The sequence below is a fragment of the Ursus maritimus genome, unplaced genomic scaffold (assembly GCF_017311325.1).
Source record: "Ursus maritimus isolate PB19 unplaced genomic scaffold, ASM1731132v1 scaffold_18, whole genome shotgun sequence".
Classification (NCBI taxonomy): Eukaryota; Metazoa; Chordata; class Mammalia; order Carnivora; family Ursidae; genus Ursus; species Ursus maritimus.
The window spans coordinates 11,028,688-11,047,689 of NW_024424230.1; the positions used below are offsets into that span (position 1 = coordinate 11,028,688).

The following is a 19,002-nucleotide window of genomic DNA, read 5'->3' on the forward strand; positions in this document are numbered from 1 at the left end:
GGAATAGTTTTAGTTTTCATTTGTTTCTATGAATTGATTTAAAAATAAAAGCATAAAATGAAAATTTAAACCATCCCCCCAATGGAAAGAAAGCATGGCAACTGTAAAAATTGCATTATTAGTTGTTTTTCTATATTTTCTATATTTTATTTTTTTTCTATATTTTCTATATTTCTATATTTCATGTGATAGAATGTCCCACTGCTTCTTTGTTTTCCACATGGAAAGCATTTATTGTGATGTGTTCTTTTTATTTCCATTTGGAGCAGAATCTTAAAAATGTTACATTTACTTAGTTTACATATTTAAGCACATGCTATTTTATCATTTATGTCCTATTGATGGGAATGGAACAAGTCTCTTTTTTTGTATTCTTCTAAGGCTTTAATTTGTTTCTAGTAATTTATCAAAAATAATTTTAATCTAACATCTCATTTCAATATATTTCTAAAGGGATTTCCCTAATTCCTTTAAATAAGTCATTAATGTCCATTTTGTTACAAATCTATTGTCTTTTCCACACTACGATTTTCCTCACCCGTGCCATTTTCTTTAAAAATGGGTGTGTATTATGAACCTATGTATTTGGCACTTTTTTAAAATTCTGATTTTTTTTTTTTTAATTCAACGGACTTGATTGATTGTGCCCTGTAGATGCCTGGTAGGACCAAACAGCAAATGATGCATATTTAAGAATATTTTTACAAATTAAATTTTGATTATTTTAATTAAAAATGTTAGAATTAATGGCATTGATATTCTCTGTTTTCTCCACAATGCACCATCTTTACAGGAATATTTACTCTGGTGACATGCTTAAGTATTGATTTCCTACTTCATTTGAAAAGGAAAGTGCTTTAAACAAAATAATCAAAACTACTTTAGTAAATTTGGTTGTACATAATTTTTTTCTAAAGTGTTCACTAAGAAATTTACTTTATATATACATACACATACACACAACACACATGCACACATATTTTTAAACCACTCTAAACTGTCCGTGCTTATCTATGCTCTCCTGGAAATGAATGAACTATCCCAGGGCTTATTAGTGGGTTTTCAATCTTGCGGTTAGCATCCAATGAAAAACACAGCCCTGAATATTAAATACTGAATGCTTGTGTTGTATACGCCATACTGTTTAGTAGCTATTAAAACTATTTGGTCAGAATTAAACCCTTTTAAACTACAGCTACTATTTAGTGGCTATTAAAACTATTTGGTCAGAATTAAACCTTATTAAACTACAACTCACTATAAATCCACATATTTAATGTAGACATCCATTGTTCTTAGTTCAAATTTCGATATTATTTCAGAATTCTCAATGTCAATTAAATCCTGAAGGCACTTGAAAATCATCTTCGGAAAAGTTCTGAACCAGCTGCAATTGATCGAATAACTCAAATAACTTGCATGCGTGCATAATAATCATGCCGCTTGATAACGGAGTGGTACCACTGAAACCAAAACGACAGTGCATTATTTAGCCTCTGAAAGAACACAGTTCACATTAATCCAATTTGCATGGCTCCATTCTACGTAGCAAAGGAAACACCGTAGCAAGCCAATGAAGAATGCCCATCACGCCCACATGAAAATTATAGAGTCGAGCTGACTTGCTCAAACACACCTCAAAGCTTCCTGTTTTTCTAAACACTACTACTTTGGGGAGGACAAAGTGCCTTCTCTTTTCTCTAAAACCTGCAAATCTTGTTGGGGCTGCTGTGGTCCTAGTTGTTGTTAAGCAACAGCAAGCAACACTGAAGATGGAGGCAGTGTTGAGAAAGTGTGAATAAGCCTGTTTGGTCAAAGAAATGCTCACTTCAAAGCTAACTACAGTAGAAAATGCTGCCTCCGTGGCTCTGAATTTTTCCAGACCACGAGCACCCGCTCTTCTGGTTCGTTTTCTGTTTGTATTTCTTTAGCAGCCAGAGCAGTGGTGCCCAAATAATTTTCACTCTCCCATCTGTTAGAAACTTGGGGTCACTAAACTGTGGTTCCCCTAAAGGGTACACATAATACATATCTTTGCAATTCCACTTCCTAACGTAGTCGATCTGTTGGCTGAAAGCTGGAATGAGTGAAGTGACCTTTATTTAATATAAAACAAATCACATTAGGTAAAATATTCACCTGTTAAAATACAAATTCAATTATTACTTTAAATAACTGTCTTACTTCAAGACTAAAAATGACAGGAAATAAATATATAAATCAACTGGTCTATTTAAGCCCCATATATTTTTTTTTATTATTGTTTCGTAAGATCACCTAAAATTGCATACTGGCTAAAAATTATTCCAAAGAATCAATTGTTTAAAACTGAGTTTTCATCATTTGATAGAAATAAAGAATATACCAGAAGTACTTTACTTTCTTGTTTTCCAGTAATGGGGCAATGTGAAAAGCCCTCTAAATAAAGGTCTTCATGACTCTTTTTTATATCTCAAATGGAGTATCACCTTACCATTATTATCAATTCAATATAAATTTTCACGCATCTAAGTTTCTGGAGAAATTACACAAAGATTAGTGGTGGCATATGAAGGGACTTTGTGGGTTCACGCCTACTCTACAAGCAAACAGACCCACTGATCTAAATGTTAGATGGGCTCCCTGATAACCTTGGCCACAGAAACATTCTTAGAAGAGGGAATCATTAATCCTACTCAGGAGAAAGAAGAGATGACCATAGGCCAGTGTCTGCAAGGATTTTCTTTTTTAACTTCTTAGGGGTACTTTTAATCATTTTTTAAATTAAATATTACATTGAAACAAGAATGTAAGACATGAGCAATGTACTAAAGACATTGAGAGCCCCATGGAAAAGGAAATTTTTCCTAATTTTCTGTAGAAATAGAAGAACGATTTCAATAACTAGATTTAGACACGGGCTCTTAAGGCATCTCAAACTTTCCCCTCATCCTCCCTAGGAATTGCCGTGCCAACACTAATGTGATTTTTTTTTTTCCGGTACGATGATCTACTTTTAAACACGGAGCCCCTAAATTCAGACCCTGCCAAAGCAGCATGTTCTTTACTTACCCACAGGAGACATTTCGGGAACTCCCGCCGTGTATGGGCCATCCAAGAATTTGGGTTCGTTGTCGTTGATATCCTGAATCTTGATGACAAACTCGGACTCAGGCTCCACAGGCTTGTTGGTGAGCCTGTCCAGTGCCTGGGCTCGGAGCGTGTAGTAGGCCTGCTCCTCCCGATCCAGCCTCTTGGTAGCATGAATATCCCCAGTGTTCTCATCAATAATGAAAATGGAACTTGCCCCTTCGCCTGACAAGATGTATTTGATGGAACCATCTCCTTTATCAACATCAGAGTGAAGCTGGTGAAAAATTCATGTGAGATGAGATTAACTTACAAGAGAGTCAGCGATATGGAGATATGTAAAAATAATTCTTATGTCAGGCAGCAGTACCCGGACTTTTATTGTTCTTGGAAAGATAAGCTGATGCTTATTGCGCACAGCAGAAAGGCTATTAGAATGTGTCAGCTTGCACTTGTGAGCAAGACAATTTCATTTCTTCCTGTAAACAGTCTCATTTCCAAAGGTATTTTCTATCATTCCCAAAGTTAGGAACTTGTGGTGGTGTTAATTTTTATCTGGTCTGTCCTTGCCAGTTTTAGCCATCTTCTTGGAACAGAGCATTCAGTAAACACGTATAATCGGTTGATTTGATCTTATTCCAAGCAAAGGGACTTGCTATAGAACATTGGCAAATTTAGATCTAATAAAGCATTTAATATGCTTAGAAACTCCCACATTCTTTAAGGACACCCTTCCCTCCCACCCCCTCTCAAGAGTAACAAGTATGGATGGATGTCCAGTCACTAAATCCGCCCCCAAATCCTGTTCTGTATTTTAAAACGTGAAGCCGAGAAAAATTACACTGCTCTCTGAAGTAGGAATTTTAAATCAGTATGTGCCTGAGACTTCAACTCAAACCTTTCTTGAAATACCAAGAACTGCATTAGATTTGCATGATTGACCCCGGCAATCGGCAGCAGGGCCAGCACCTACTGATTTGCATTTCGTATCTGGAACTGTCCCCTGCTGTATGTCAGCACGTTATGTTGAACAGAGGAACCTAAGGAAACTTAGACATAATTACACATTTTCCTGAACTTCATAACCTAAAAACACAGGACTCCATCTGTCGTCTCCACAATCTTTCATCCCCTACAACCGCCATCATCTGGACTTGGAGTGAGACGAATGCAAAACCCAATTTACCAAACGATAGAGGCTCCACACCGTCCTACAGAACTAGGTTTGCATTCTTTAAAAGACGAGGTGCTACAAACATGAAATATGGGACACGACTAGGGGAGGTGTGCCGTAGGACGCTACCTTCGTCCTGTGGGAGGTGGGGGGGGGGTACCGCTTTCCACACCACGGTTTCTGTAAGCGGTTCTTCCCCCTCACCGTCACAGCTGTGTTTATGCTCTGCTCCAGAACACTCCAGGACCTGATTTCTCCTTTAGTTTCTGTAGTTTTTATCAGGCTCAGTAATACAAGAAATTAATTACTGGCACAAGTTATAATGTAGATTTGTTCGGTGTGGAATTATCTAGGGGATCACTGTGCCGCATGTTGACCCACCCATCTGGAAGGGCTGAATTCTTGAAATATGGTGAATTGCCTAATTTTCTTAAGTCACTCTCAGGGTTACTGTTGCTTCGATAGCTCCCTCGAGGAAGCAAGCAAGCTGAAAATCACTACAGTTTGGATTACTGAGATTCCTGTGTGTCAGGCACTGTTCCTAATGTTCTCTATATAGTAACTCAGCTCATGCTCACATTGAATGAATTCATTATCCCTATTAACAGATAAGGAAACTAAGGTAAAGAAAGGCTGAGTGCCTCGCCTGAGGTCACATGACCAGCGCTCTGTGGCTGCACCAGGATTACGAAAAACGGGGACTGCTAGAACGCTCCATCTCCACTGCCGGCAACAAGATCCTGCCTCGGGAGACGTGTGTGGTCCGGTGAGGTGCGGACATGAAAAGCTGCAGCAGAGGAAAATTCAGAGAAAGAAGGGCGCATGCACCCCCACCTCCGATCACCCCCAAGTCTCAAAGAAGCTTGGTGCTTTGAGTGGTTTCCATCAACACATTTTATGACTTGACAGAAGGGCCCTTTCTTGGCATTACACAACAGCAAAACACTCCGCCACCTTCAACAGCACAGAGCAAAAAACGACTCCTGAGACAAGTGCAGATGATGGATGAAAACAAGTTGTTTTAAGCTGCTGACATCTCAAGGACGCCCACCCCTCCACACACTCCTCACGGCTACTCTCCTCACCCTTCCTCACCCCATCCATGCCTCTCAGCGTTAGAAGAGTCTCACACTACCACTGACCTTGGTGTGAAACATTAGAGGACGATCCGATGACCACAGAAACACTTAAGTGACATACACCTTGTGTCTTTAATCAAAGGCTTGCTATGTCTTCTCAGTCTCATTAGGGACTACCATTTTTAGAACCAGTCCTTATGATTCATTTAACTAATTCCTGTCAGCTAATTGCTGTTTCTTTTTTTTTTTTTAAGATTTTCTTTATTTATTCATGAGAGACAGAGAGAGAGAGGCAGAGGGAGAATCAGGCTCCCCGCTGAGCAGAGAGCCCGCTGTGAGGCTAGATCCCAGCACCCTGGAATCATGACCTGAACCAACCAAGTCACCCAGGCACCCTAACTGCTGTTTCCATTGCGTGGTGATACAATGCTCCCGTAGTACCCAGGTAAGGGAGAGAGGACACATTCCTTTTCAATACACAACACACATTAAATCCTGAGCTGATCTTCAGCCTGAGCTCTGACACTGTATTTCACATTCGTGGTATTGTTAATTGTTCTCCATCACTGACGGCATAAGGGCTCAAAGGAAAAAAAAAAAAAAGGTTCATATTGCTTGTTTCTCCAATCATCTGAGGATCAGGCTTCTTTTCTAGCCCCCCCCCCACACACACAAACATACACACACACTGCCCTCTGTCTCCGGAGCCCTGCATTTCTTCATCCTTCCATCACTGACACTTTTCTACTAGCTACGACCATCACTAGGCTTGTAATCACCGCTAGAATTCACAAGCAGAAAATTGCTTTGAGTGTCCTTGCAAGGTTAGTGCAAGCATCTGTATTTAAAAGTGGATGACCAACTCTGAGATGCTAAGATGGACTCCTAATTATCAGATGCAGTCAGACATTTAATCTGAGGCCATGTGCACTAATACTCTAATCTTAATAGGCAGAGTAAAACCCATGCTGTTAGCGAAAAACTATTATACTCCTCTGCTTTAAAGAAAATGCTCAGCATAGAAAAACTTGCAAGTGCAGAACTACCTAATAGCGACCTTAAGTAAAACACGTCTGTGTAGGCGCCCGCGTGCGCACACACATACGCAGGTACACACCGTCTTTGTGAATGACGATGACAGAGCGGAGAAACACTATTCTCCACAGCGAAAACTTCTGTGCAGTGAAAAATAAACAAGCGTTCTATGGTCCCACCATATGGCAAATGAATAAACAATAAAATATACAATTGAAAACAAATATTTGGGCAGAGTAGAACTTACAATGTTATGTCTATTTCATTCACAAATACCCTTATAAATGTGGTCTTATGAGTCACCTAAACAGTAACAACAAAACCTTGATTCATTAATCACCATACAAAACTCACCTTTACTGCATAGATTCCTAAATCCTATTCAAAATATTTGTTGTGACTCCAAGGTAAATGTTTACTACATCATCATCATCATCATCATCATTATTATTATTATTTTGCTAATAAACACAAACAGTGAGGAGCACACACATGCCTCTTAGCTGGGTCTAGCTCAAGACAAAAGAATCAGGAGAGAAGGAGATACAATCATTCTGCATTTCCTCTATGTCACTATGACAGCACCATGTATGGTAACAGCGTAAGGAATATCACTGTGTTGGACTCTTCATCAGTACACAGGCCAGGAATGGAAAGCACCCTTTACATGCACCCTAAAATGTAGTATGTTTATTTTTTTTAAGATTTTAATTATTTATTAGACAGAGAGAGAGAGAGAGCATAAGGAGGCGGAGACCATAGAGGGGGAGGGTGAAGCAGGCTCTCTGCTGAGCAGGGAGCCCAACATGGGACTCGACATGGGGCTCGATCCCAGGACACTGGGATAATGACCTGAGCCAAAAGCAGACAATTAACTGACAGAGCCACCTAGGCGCCCCTGTAGTATGTTTAGTAACCCACTATGGCTCTCTCACTCCCTGCTTGACAGAATACCTACTCATTACCTCTAATAGAGCAACTCTTTTTTTCTTTTTCAGTCTTTCACAAGAGCCCTAATTTGGAATCTTAAAATCTTTCACTAGGGCTATTATAAAACTCTCCAGTTCTTCTCCATTTTCTGTGTGTCAGAAATTATGTCTCTAAAATGCACACTGAATTATATCACACCCTCATCAAATACTTTTAATGGCTCTCCATGGTCTAGGGATTTACCCCAATTTCTAAGCATGGGGCTCCATGCAGCCCTATGCTAGCTCTTTCGTCTCTCTTTTCCATCACGTCTCAGAAGGCACTCCGTGCTCCAGCCACGTTGGCTGAGGACCACACTGCCCAAACCAAGCAAGCTGTGCCATCTTTTTCAACACAAGTCCTTCATCTTGCCGCCAACCGACATTCAGCTCAGCTTAATGCAAGCTCCCTTTCACTGACGTCTTAACAATCTTCCTATTTTTCTCCCACGGCATGCTGTTCGCCTTTCTCTGTTAGGAGGCATTTAATTCTGCTTCATATTGAAAATCTGGTTTATTTGTTTTCATCCAACCCTTTCTTTAATGTATAAACTCCTTAAGAGCTGGGTTCTTTTTTATCACCATATTCCACATTCTCAATAAACAGTTCATTGTCTTAAATTTAGTAAATTTATAATCCATTTTGTAAAATAGCAGTTCTATTGTTTTACTTTAATTTCTATCCTTTTAAGTTTTAATAGCATTAGGCAAAAAGAAAACAAACAAAAAACATCTTGTATCTCAGGGTTGTTCTCCCTAATCCTCTGATCTGCCTAGACAGAGCTCAGATACCCCATTTTCTATGTCCGTTGTAACATTTGGCAATTACTCCGAACTTGCATATTTACATATCTGTGTTCCCCAGGAGACAGAACCCTGGAGGGGCAGACAGGCTTTCTTATTCCTGTTTCCCGAGTCTTATGCAGTAGTGCACACACACATACACACACATACACACACACACACACACACACACAGGTGCTGGTGGAGGGTTTTATAGACCTTTGGATGCCCTTGGATGAAAGAATCTCCATGTCCTTGATTAACTTATCTACTATTTAGTTTTTAATTTAAGATTATAAAGACCAGGGGCGCCTGGGTGGCACAGCAGTTAAGCGTCTGCCTTCGGCTCAGGGCGTGATCCCGGCGTTATGGGATCAAGCCCCACATCAGGCTCTTCTGCTATGAGCCTGCTTCTTCCTCTCCCACTCCCCCTGCTTGTGTTCCCTTTCTCGCTGGCTGTCTCTATCTCTGTTAAATAAATAAATAAAATCTTTAAAAAAAAAAAAAGATTATAAAGACCAAAACTAAAAACAGATCGATGCATTGCAGTTCTGACAATTTTCTTACATCTATTTAATCAACTAGGGCCTGATACGAACTACCTGGTCTAGTACCATCAATCTATCTGCTTAAAGTCTGAATATGGTGAATAAATCTGTTTAGTAAAGACTAAGGTAAAAAAAAAAAAAATCAAGTCACTATGTTGATCAACTTTTCTTCCGTGAACATCTTAAATTTTGCATGTTGTTCGATCGTACTGATGACCTTGTCTTTTAGTCACCTTCCCTGCAAAACGGAAGTAAAAAATACCTGTACTGGGACTTCACTGAACAATTGTGACAACTACTTGAGGTGACAGAGTAGAACACAATTCATTAAGGTAAAGCACTATAATAACCACAATTGTACTTTGTAATGTAACATACAAATATTCATGCGACAAAAAGAGGATTAAATCTAGACGTAAGATGATACTATATGGAAAGAGATAATGTTTATCATGAAAGCTTCGACACTAAAAAATAAAACTCAAGTCAACAAAGGTCTCTGTGATCTTCACTGACCTACATACAGTGAAGATGGAAATAATTAGTTTATATTCAGTTTTCCTTGTAATGAACATTTGAGTAAGAAAAATGCAAAAAGTCATTATTACAAAAATATAAAAGTTCACACTAGTGCTACATCTGTGTACAGAAATGGGGTAATGATGGCCGAGCAGCACGTTAATCAATCTGAGAATGATTTATATTGAATATTAGCAAAGGATTTCTAAGGTGACTTTCCTACCATTAGCTTACTTATTACAGACTCGCGATTTTTTAAAGTTTAAAAATACATTACAGATTGTTGAAACTCATGTGATTGACTAAACTTCCCCAGGCTAAAACTGGAAGTATAGAGGGCAGATTTAAACAATAGCTGGTAGAAATACAACCGCTCATGTATACACATTCCATGCAAGTTTTCTTTTCTCATTATGCTTTGTAATAGATATTTTCCACATGCCACTGGATACCATGTAATTATCAAGTTGTTGAAGAAATATTATAGACGAAAACAAGGGTATGAGTCATTTCTTTCTGGTTGAAGTATTTCTAATTTATAATTATCATTGTGGTCCAGGGTAATGAAACACAATTTACTTGTGATGCATCTCTGATGAAGCAGCATGGTTTAAAAAGTTAAGGTATTAATTACGACACATAGAGTAATACAGAAAAGGGATGCAATCCAGGACGTGCTTAGGTAAGGTTAAAACTGTCAAAAAAAGGTCTCATTTCTTTATTATTTTTTTCTTAGCCAACGATGGGTAAAAAGGAGGTACTAGTCAGATGGCTTTGATTTTTTTTTTCCCCTCAGAAAAAGTTCACACTCATCCATTGGCAATGAACACGCATTCTAAGGTCTTTGTTCACTAACTTAGTAGTTGAGAGGTACAATTGCTAGGTCACCAGGGCAAAGGAGCCAAAGCATGGCTCCTGAATCTCTACTCTGCCCTTTATTGTGATGCCTTGATCACCCTTAAATCACAGGTCATTCATCTGTTATAGATCAGTATCCATAAAGGTACAGCTGGCCTTGCGTGTTGAAGTGAGGATAAAATGAAGTAATGCATTTGGAAGTATTTTGTAAAATACAACTTTCTATCCATATTTATAAGTTCACCTCTAGCAGCACAATAGAATCATCTGCATCCCTTAGGGGGAGAATCTTGCTTTTATTTGCAACGGTTCTACATTTATGCCTATGGCGTGGTTACTCAGAACTTCACGCTAAGAGCTGCATCTTTGTCATCAGGGACCCAGTGATAACAACGCAGAGAAGCATTCTCTATTCCACACAGCTACACGTGCCTCCCTAAAGAAATCTCCACGGTGCTCATCTCATCCTCTCTCTGATTGCTGTCTCCAGGCCACATCCAGAACTTTCAAACAACCTAGGAAATCCGCCTTGAGTCAAATTGTAACTGATCAAAACTCCTCCTGATCAAACTCCTCCTCGTCCGACTCCTCCTCATCCAGTGTAATTGTGAGCCCATCCTGTTCTCTACTTCAGGGTTCCCCTGTAGTACGTTGCTCACTTACTTCTAAACTTCAAGTAGTCAAGCAAAAGCATATAAAAAGGAAACCTCTGGAAACATCAAGCTTTTTGCTCAAGAGGATAAATTTCAATCTTGCTTTTTAAATGGGGGCTGGTTGAGCAGAACATGTTGCAGGAGGTTAACACAGTATGACTCAATATGGGGTCCAAGGACTGGTGCCATCTGTCCAAATCTAGGTAAGTACAGAAAATTGAGAGGAAAGGCTTAGCAATTTTCATAGTTATTTTATGGAGCAATTTAATGTCTGTTGAGCCCAATAATAATGGAAAAAATGAGGACTGAATTTTCTAAGTAGTCATTTTTAATATAGCTACAAAATTATTAGGAGGTTATAAAAAACGTATGTTCTATGATCTTTAAAAACCAGTAAGTTTGCAAGTAAACAAGACAAACTGGACCCTTCACGCCGATGAGTTGAGAAGCACTGGGCCAGTGGATAAAACCTGTGTGAAATCTCTTGAATGCTTCTAGGCAATAATCAGTCCAAAACTCTTTTCCTGTCCTAACATTAGGCAAGACATGAGGCTACTAACTACCAGGGAGGCACAGGGCAATTGAAGAAGCCATCTCTAAGACTTGCACAGATATTCTGTACATGGCATTTGGAGAAGGCATTCAGGTCCATGTTGCGGAGGGCAAGAGCATAGCATGTTTGCCAAAAACTTCCTGCAGTCAGTTGCACTGTATTGCCTTGTGTATTCAAAAATACAAACAATAATGGTTAATAGAAGTATGATTCTGGAGTCTATGTTTCGGGGAGAAAACTTTGATGCTTGTATAATTTAAACAAGAGAATTACTGTATACTATCTTATCAATTCTGAGACAAGGATTCTGTATGTCCAGTGTGACCTGACAGGGGCCGGTGAGTGGACGAAGATAGAAGATACGGGGAGACACAGAATTTCAGAGATAACATGGAAGGAGGAGGGTGAAGAGAGAAAAGGAGCTAGTCCAAGAGAAGAACAGACAGTAACTGGTTATTCTTACACTTATTAATAAGATCTTACTAAGGGCAGCTGCTGGTTTAACTTTAACAGTAAACAGTTAAGTATATACATTATTTGTAATTTGTGATATCTATTTGGTAAACTTGGCTTCAAATATTGTCACTAAGTATTTAATGTTTGTCTAGCTAATCCGTTCTGACATCTTTATAAAATCACAAGTATCCCTTCAGCTGTTATTAAAAGTGCCAGGTGAGAAATACTACTTCACCTATTACACCTCAACTAAAGGGATACAATTGACATCATCCTTGTGCCCAAGCTGGATTGTCCTGGAAAAACAGAGATTGGATCAGGTCTGCTTCTGTCTCCATCTAGAAACTCAACATATATTAATCATCTATTATAAGTGAGTACGGAGTATCTCCTGTAGGCCAGGCGGATGGGTGCGTATGAATGAAGACGAGAGAGGGAGAGTAGCGAGGGGCAGCCTACGGCACGGGGCCAAGCAGTGCCCATTTTCATGAGCTCGTGGAGAGAAAGGCCGTCCACGCAGCAGGCTGTCAGTGGACCAGGTTGAACAAACGATTGCAATTCTGATGACCATAAAAAAAGCACCCACGGAATGCCAAGAAATCATCTGACAGGAAAATCAAACCGAGTTCAGAGGTTCAGGGAAGTGCTTTTTAAAGAAATGATATTTAAGTTGAGACAAGAAACCTATTACTAAGAAACGGTCTGACGATGAAAGGCAGAACTTGATTTCCAGGAAGGCACTTGACTGAGGATGGAATAAATGCCGTTCTAGGAATCTTCAGACTCAGTAATACACAGGATGCACTAATTTACAATAGAGACTACGTTTTATATATGACATACAAAAAGAGGCTTTATAGTGGAAATATATCACAATCTATATTCTGTAAACGTCTGTTTAAATAGATTCTTTTTTAAAGACTACAGAACAGTTCACTGATCTTAACCCACTGGGTGGCTACTGAAGTTATTGACTGAAGCTCAGAATGTAGGTTTCCTGCATTGACATTACCTGAGATGTTGGTTAAAAATGCCAGTTTCTGGGTTTGGTCTTAAGTGCACAGAATGAGAATCTCTTTGAGTTGGAACCAGGAATATGAATTTTCAGCCAGCATCCCAGACAGAAAATTCTGGTCTAACAAATACAACACCTCACATACAAACCTCTTTAGACCAATGTCATGGCTTTAAACTGTTCAGCACTTTCAATTAATTTGTAGTTATAATTTATTCTACATAAGCTTATTGAATAAAATTCTGTGTGTTGATTTGTTTATATATTTTACCCAAAAGGGAACTGTCCCTTCTCCACCCAAAGTTATAAGGGAAAAGTAAACAGTATAGATTTCTGTATCCATCATATACCCTGTGATACATATTATATTATCGAGATGCGGAAATGATCTTAGGTTCTGGGAATCCCTCTGGGGCCAGAAAGATAAACTAAGAGTAACGAAAATATCCTGTTTATATTTTACATGTTTACCTTGGTTGGAATCAGACATTCTGGGGGTATACTTTATTTTTTCCTAAAGAAATACTTCATGTCTGCTCAAAAAAATTAATAGTTTAGACTATGGTATGTTTACTAAAAGGTTGGATATGTTAGAGCAAACAAAGAAACCGATAATAGAAAGAAAATATGTATAATCTCAAACCTCAGAGGTTGTTCCTCTAGGCATCTGTGGTGTGGCACCCCTGCCCCACCCCACTTTCACCCCGAGGGCTGAAACACTTCCTCCACTGCAGGGGGTGCCGGAATCCTCCGGTTCTCATGCCCACTTGCTTTGTGAAAACTTGCTCTGCACGGGAGAGAAATGCCTCATCTAATGTCATAGAGCCTCCCAGGATAGGTAGAGTATCCAGGAGCAGGAAATAAAAGGGTAGAGTGGGCATGTTCAAGTTATCTGTCCCTTCTCTTGCCCCACTTGTGGACTGTGTGCCTCCCAGTCCTAGAGCAGGCGACTGCACCCGGTTCATGCTCTCTCCTTGTCTCTGAACTCCCAGCACCAAGGGACCACCATCCCCGTAGGTGTAATTGGCCTTGCTCACCAGGAGGAGGTGGGCTTCTCCCACACAGTGGGGAAGAATAGGTTTTGCTGCTGGACACTTGGGAGTCTCTGGATACTCCCTTGCTCCATTTTGATGGTAAGTGGGCAAGAGCAAGACCCCAGCCTGAGGCAGGCTGGGTGGATAGAGGAAAACTGGTGAGCATCAGTTGTAATCTGAAAATCAGCGGCAACAACAGGGGCTGCACTGAAAATTCCTCCAAGAAAAGAGGTTTCCATAGAAGCTGATCTCCGAATGGATTACATGAAGTGAAGGGATATTAGTGGGGCAGGGGAGGGGGCCTCTAGGGAATGTCAAGGCAGCCTCTCAGGTCCACTCCTTTCCCGAACCAGTGAAACACTGGAAGTGTTGGTGGCTGACATTTCTCGGCTAAGTTTTCCCCAGATTGTCACTTCTGAGACATTTACAAATTTGGCGAGTTGCGAAACTGCCAAAAAGAGCCACTTTGCCAAAGGTAACTTCTTTCTTGGGGGCATCCCACATCCAAAGTAGCTGATGCAGGGCTTTAAAGCTCCTCCTTCTCCCCTAATTCAGGAAAACTGCGAAGAACCTTTCCAGCTCCACAGCTCCCCAAAGCTTAGCCACCTCTAGGTTACAACTGATTGCATGTTCAGTACTTGAAATCTGCCAGATCCTGCTGCCCTCCCTCCCTCCCAAGCCTTAATTCCAAGAATGCACTGCAATTAATACCCTACAGGCAAATCCCTGTCTCAGAGTCTGTTTTTGCGGACCTTGCCAGCAGCACGCATACAGGTAACGAGCGATCAGTAACTAACGAGTGGCAGAGCTTGGCTCTCTGCGGACATCTGTCCTCACGCACATCACGCGGTCTCCTACAGGGGCCTAGGAGAGTGAGAAGCACATTTACATAATTTGGTGAGAGGTGTGTCCTTGTAGATCAGAAGCCGCAGCCGCTGAAGAAGCTGCAGAGTGACAACACTCATAAAAGACATAACCCTGGGCAGAGCGCTGCTTGTTTCTTTCGGTCCACACCTGATATACTCTTATTTTTTTTCCATGCTCCCAACCGCTTTGATTCCTAGAAACTTAATCCTGTGCGTGATCCAGTCACCGGAGAGAGGAGAATTCACTGTGTGTTTTCATTTGAGAAGAGGAAGAAGCAAAATGCTCTTCACGCAGTGAGCCCAGAGCTAAGTCTGCATGCATTTCTCCTCATAGGACACCCTTGTTCTCCACACTCAGGGTGAGTGTCTTATGTTCACTCAAGGGGTATGATGCCCAGCCCTACTACACAATTGTTCAATCAGAATATGAGTCCACGGGCTCAGCATTTTGTTTTTTTGTTTTTTGTTTTTTTGTTTTAAAACAAAGGTCATACTATTATATACCCAATGTTAAGAATCACTGGCCTAAAAGAAAGAAAGAGAGAAGAACCTGATGGAAGTGTTCTTGCACTTTACTGATAATATCACTTTGAAGGACAGAGAAAAAATAGGTTTATTAGCTAGCTTAAAAAGAGAGAGAGAGAGAGAATAAGCATGCCTATGGAGCTTAGCCAATAATTTGCTTAAAGGGTGCAGATTTTAAAATCATACCTCAAAAAAAATCCCTGGCAGAATTTCAATAAACACAGAAGCTTCCTAAATGAAAAAATAAACCTGTTTCACATGACAGGACTCTCCACGGGATATGTAATTGCCTCATCTAAAATATAGCAGGTTTAAGAAATAAAAAGACCATATTCTGGCTCAGGTGACCTAAGAAGAGCTAAGCCATGTTTTCTTCTCTAAAGCAAGATATCACTTAGAAATAAATGAGAAAAACAAAGTTCCTTCTGAGCCTTCTTAGCTAGTGCCCAACACAACCACAAGTGACTGCAAAACCCAGGCTTCCTACCACTGAGCATCTTGATTGCAGTGTTTAAATGCCCTAAGGATAAAAGTTTCCACAAACAAATGCAATACAATTAGTAAAGCTAGAAGAAGAATAGAGGGGAAAAGGGAGCAAGACAGTGAAGTGGAAGGGACGGGCAGCAATAAAGCAAAGTCAGTAACTGGTTGATACAAGAGTGAGACATCCTCAAATAGCTCTCATCTTGCAGAGCCCAGAACGGCACCATTGGTTTTCCCAGGAGAACTGCTCATGATCTGGCTTTGTATATAGGCTGTTCTGGTATTAGCAGCAGGAGTCCAAGAGTATCAGAGACAGAAATGGTCACATTCCCCCTGCTAAGGTGCAGGCAAAGGAAGATGAGTGACTATATTGCTTAAGAATGATTTCTGCAATTCTGTTTAGCTTTTAAACTGATGACGTTCTAATTTTGAAAATGTAATGTTATCTGAGTACTTTCTGAACAGCACATTTATTTCATAGTGTGACTCCGTCCCTTCTTCTCAAAAGAGTATTAAATATTAGAGCTCTACTCGGCTATCCATTAATTCACAGAACTGGGATTTAAAATGAATAAAATAAGCTCTTTGGCAGCACAATCACAATTGCTAAAGTGAATAAGAATCATACTGAAACCGATTCACGTCTGTATTAAGCACCTGGGCACAGGGACCGGACAAGAACCAGGGAAACGGGGGACGTGGACATGGCTCCCATGTTGGACAACCCTAAAGAACTGGGACCTTCTTCGTATTTTAGTTCATTCATCTACAAAATGGATTGAACTAGGAAGCCTTAAAAGCTTCCCTTTTATCCCTAGAACTCTACACATCCCCTTTAAGTAAACATGGGGGAACCACAGCTATCCATGCAGATTCCTGCTATATCCTGTCTTACTCCAGGAACAGCATCCGACGTTGAGGGCCAGGTTTTCGGTGTATGACAATGCCTCAGCTGAAACTACTTTATAAATCACATATAAGAATTGTGTAGTTATGCCACCTTGGGAAAGTGGGGAGTATCTCAGAACATGTTCAGACTATTGTATCCTCAGAAAAATCCCATAGATTTATAAGCTTCTTTTCTATAATTTCAAAAATGTCTGTTTTATAGTGGCTCATGGGGGGGAAAAGGTATTAAGACATTTATTTCTGGGCACTTGGGAGGATCTGTTTTGCGTATGTATCACGGCTCACAATTTGGTTAAAAATAATTCAACAGAATTAGTTTTTAATTTAAAAATCTATGTTAAGAACATACACAAGGTATCTTTAAAGGGTATGTCAAAATAACATGCTACCTAAACACAACTGTTTGGACAAGTGCACTTATTTAAAAGGAAATATTCATGGTACTTACTTGTAATTTGTCTGATATGCACAAAATTCAATTAGTATCACTTACAAATATAGACACGAAGGAAACCCACTTGTTCTTCCTTTCCCTGAGATTTACAATGTTATACATTTTCTCTGTACTTCATCCTGTCACATTACAGACACATGGTTCAGATGTATTATTATATTTCAGTTTGAAAGAGCACAAGACTGTACTGTGACGATGATTTCCTGGTAGAAGCCTGCCACGGATGGATACTAATACAGAGAAGCCTTCCTGGAGGGCATCTTTGTGGGTGCTTATTTCACCCCTTGCCTTCTATGCTGCTTCTATTAGCTAAAACATCCTTCACTGTGGACCCCAAAAACAGAAGAAGAAGAAAAAGAATGCTGACTGAATTGCCTTCATTTCAACTACTTGTGATTTAAATAAATAAAGAATCCCTTAACAGAATAGGCATGTGTCGTCACATCAAATATAAAACAGTAATCACTATGACCAGCTGAGTCCGGACTGCAATACTATGTGAAATGGGACCAATTTAAACATAAAGTTGTAACAAAATTTTCCTGCAGGCTTCATCCAGTCTAACTCAAAATCCCATCACTCCTGTTAAAGAACATAGTTCCTCTATTCCTTTCCATAGCCTTATATTTCTTTGCTTTATGTTTGCAATCCTGACTTTTATCCACCCTGCTTCCCATATTGTTTTATAGCTCTCTTATTCAAATAGCTAATAGTGAGAACTAATATTTATTGAGTGTAATTATGTGCCAGACAGTGTGGTAAAGGGGCCTTTAATTCTCTCGACAACCGTCTGTGGTAGGCATTACTGGCCTAATTCTATACATGAGGAAACTATGTTTTAACAGGATTAAATACTCTGCCCAAGCTCACAGAATAATGTCTCAGACTTGATCGAGGTCAGACTAACAACAAAGTCTGGATTCTACCCATTCTTACTTATACTGCACTGTGCTCGCCCATCTCCTCTTATGAGAGCAGAACGACCTGGAAGAATCTGGATTCTTGCACTCCCCCGTATGAAAAATCCAGCCATCAGTGAGTCAAAATGTGACTTTATAGCGACGGAAATTTCCAGTTTTTGTTTCTGATCTCTCCTTGTCCTTTGCCCCCTCCCCCAGTTGCCCACTTCCAATATTCCACCTCAAAAGTCTGCCAACTTTGTCATTTTGTCACTACTCTGCCCATCACTGCCCTGAATTGGATTTTGTTATTTCTTATATACATTAACACCACAGAAATTTGATTTTATGAAAAACTTGAGGACTTTCAACTGTTCTGCCCTCCTTAAACATCTCTAACACAGAGTATTACATGGCTGTCATATCTATGCACCTTACTACACCACACTCATTTTATTGCTCTCCAGCTCAGAGTTATGGATGGCTCCCTACAACTTTCCATACTAAAGATCAGCTTAGCATTCAGTATCTCCAGTGGCATGACCTCAACAACTGTGATATGCACGATAATCATATATTCCAACGCACAAAAAAAGACATATTACAATTTTAAGATGCCATTAATTGTACCTGGCATCCCAATTTTTGAGCGCAAAATGTGAAAAGAAAATGCAGGTATAACAGGCAGAACGTGTTGCCTTTTGGTTTTTATCTCTTACTTCCCACGTCTAACTCTCCCATAATCTTCTTCTACATCCCCCTTCTGAAATGCAACAGGCTTTGCAAAAGCAAGAATACATTGCCTAAGGCTTTCTACAATCAAACCCATCGGATTCCATGCCAAAATTACCCATATTTTACATTTATCTAACATGAAAATCAAGGAAAGCCAAGTAAAAGTGAAAAGAGCACACGAAGCACAGAATATTATATGTTGTTCAAAGAAACGTAATGACAACAGCTTCAATAAATGACAGCATTTTGTTCAGGACTGCCACAGCATGCGTTTTCTCTAGAACATCTTTTAAGATAATCTTATTTTTATTTTCTTTACAAAATCAAGTCTCCATTGCAATCACGCTGAGTGACAGTGTACTTCCGTGACAAGTACCGTGTGATGTG

The 19,002-nt window shown here is 39.8% G+C and overlaps 1 protein-coding gene across 2 annotated transcripts in view; it reads right to left on the minus strand.

Annotated features, from left to right (window-relative positions):
- CDH7 (cadherin 7) overlaps window positions 1–19,002 on the minus strand; it is a 104,542-nt gene that overhangs the window by 60,210 nt on the left and 25,330 nt on the right. For both annotated transcript variants that reach the window (XM_008704831.1, XM_040632446.1), the window contains exon 2: window positions 3,052–3,346. In XM_008704831.1, the coding sequence (XP_008703053.1) occupies window positions 3,052–3,346 (295 nt within the window). The remainder of the gene's footprint in view (window positions 1–3,051; window positions 3,347–19,002) is intronic.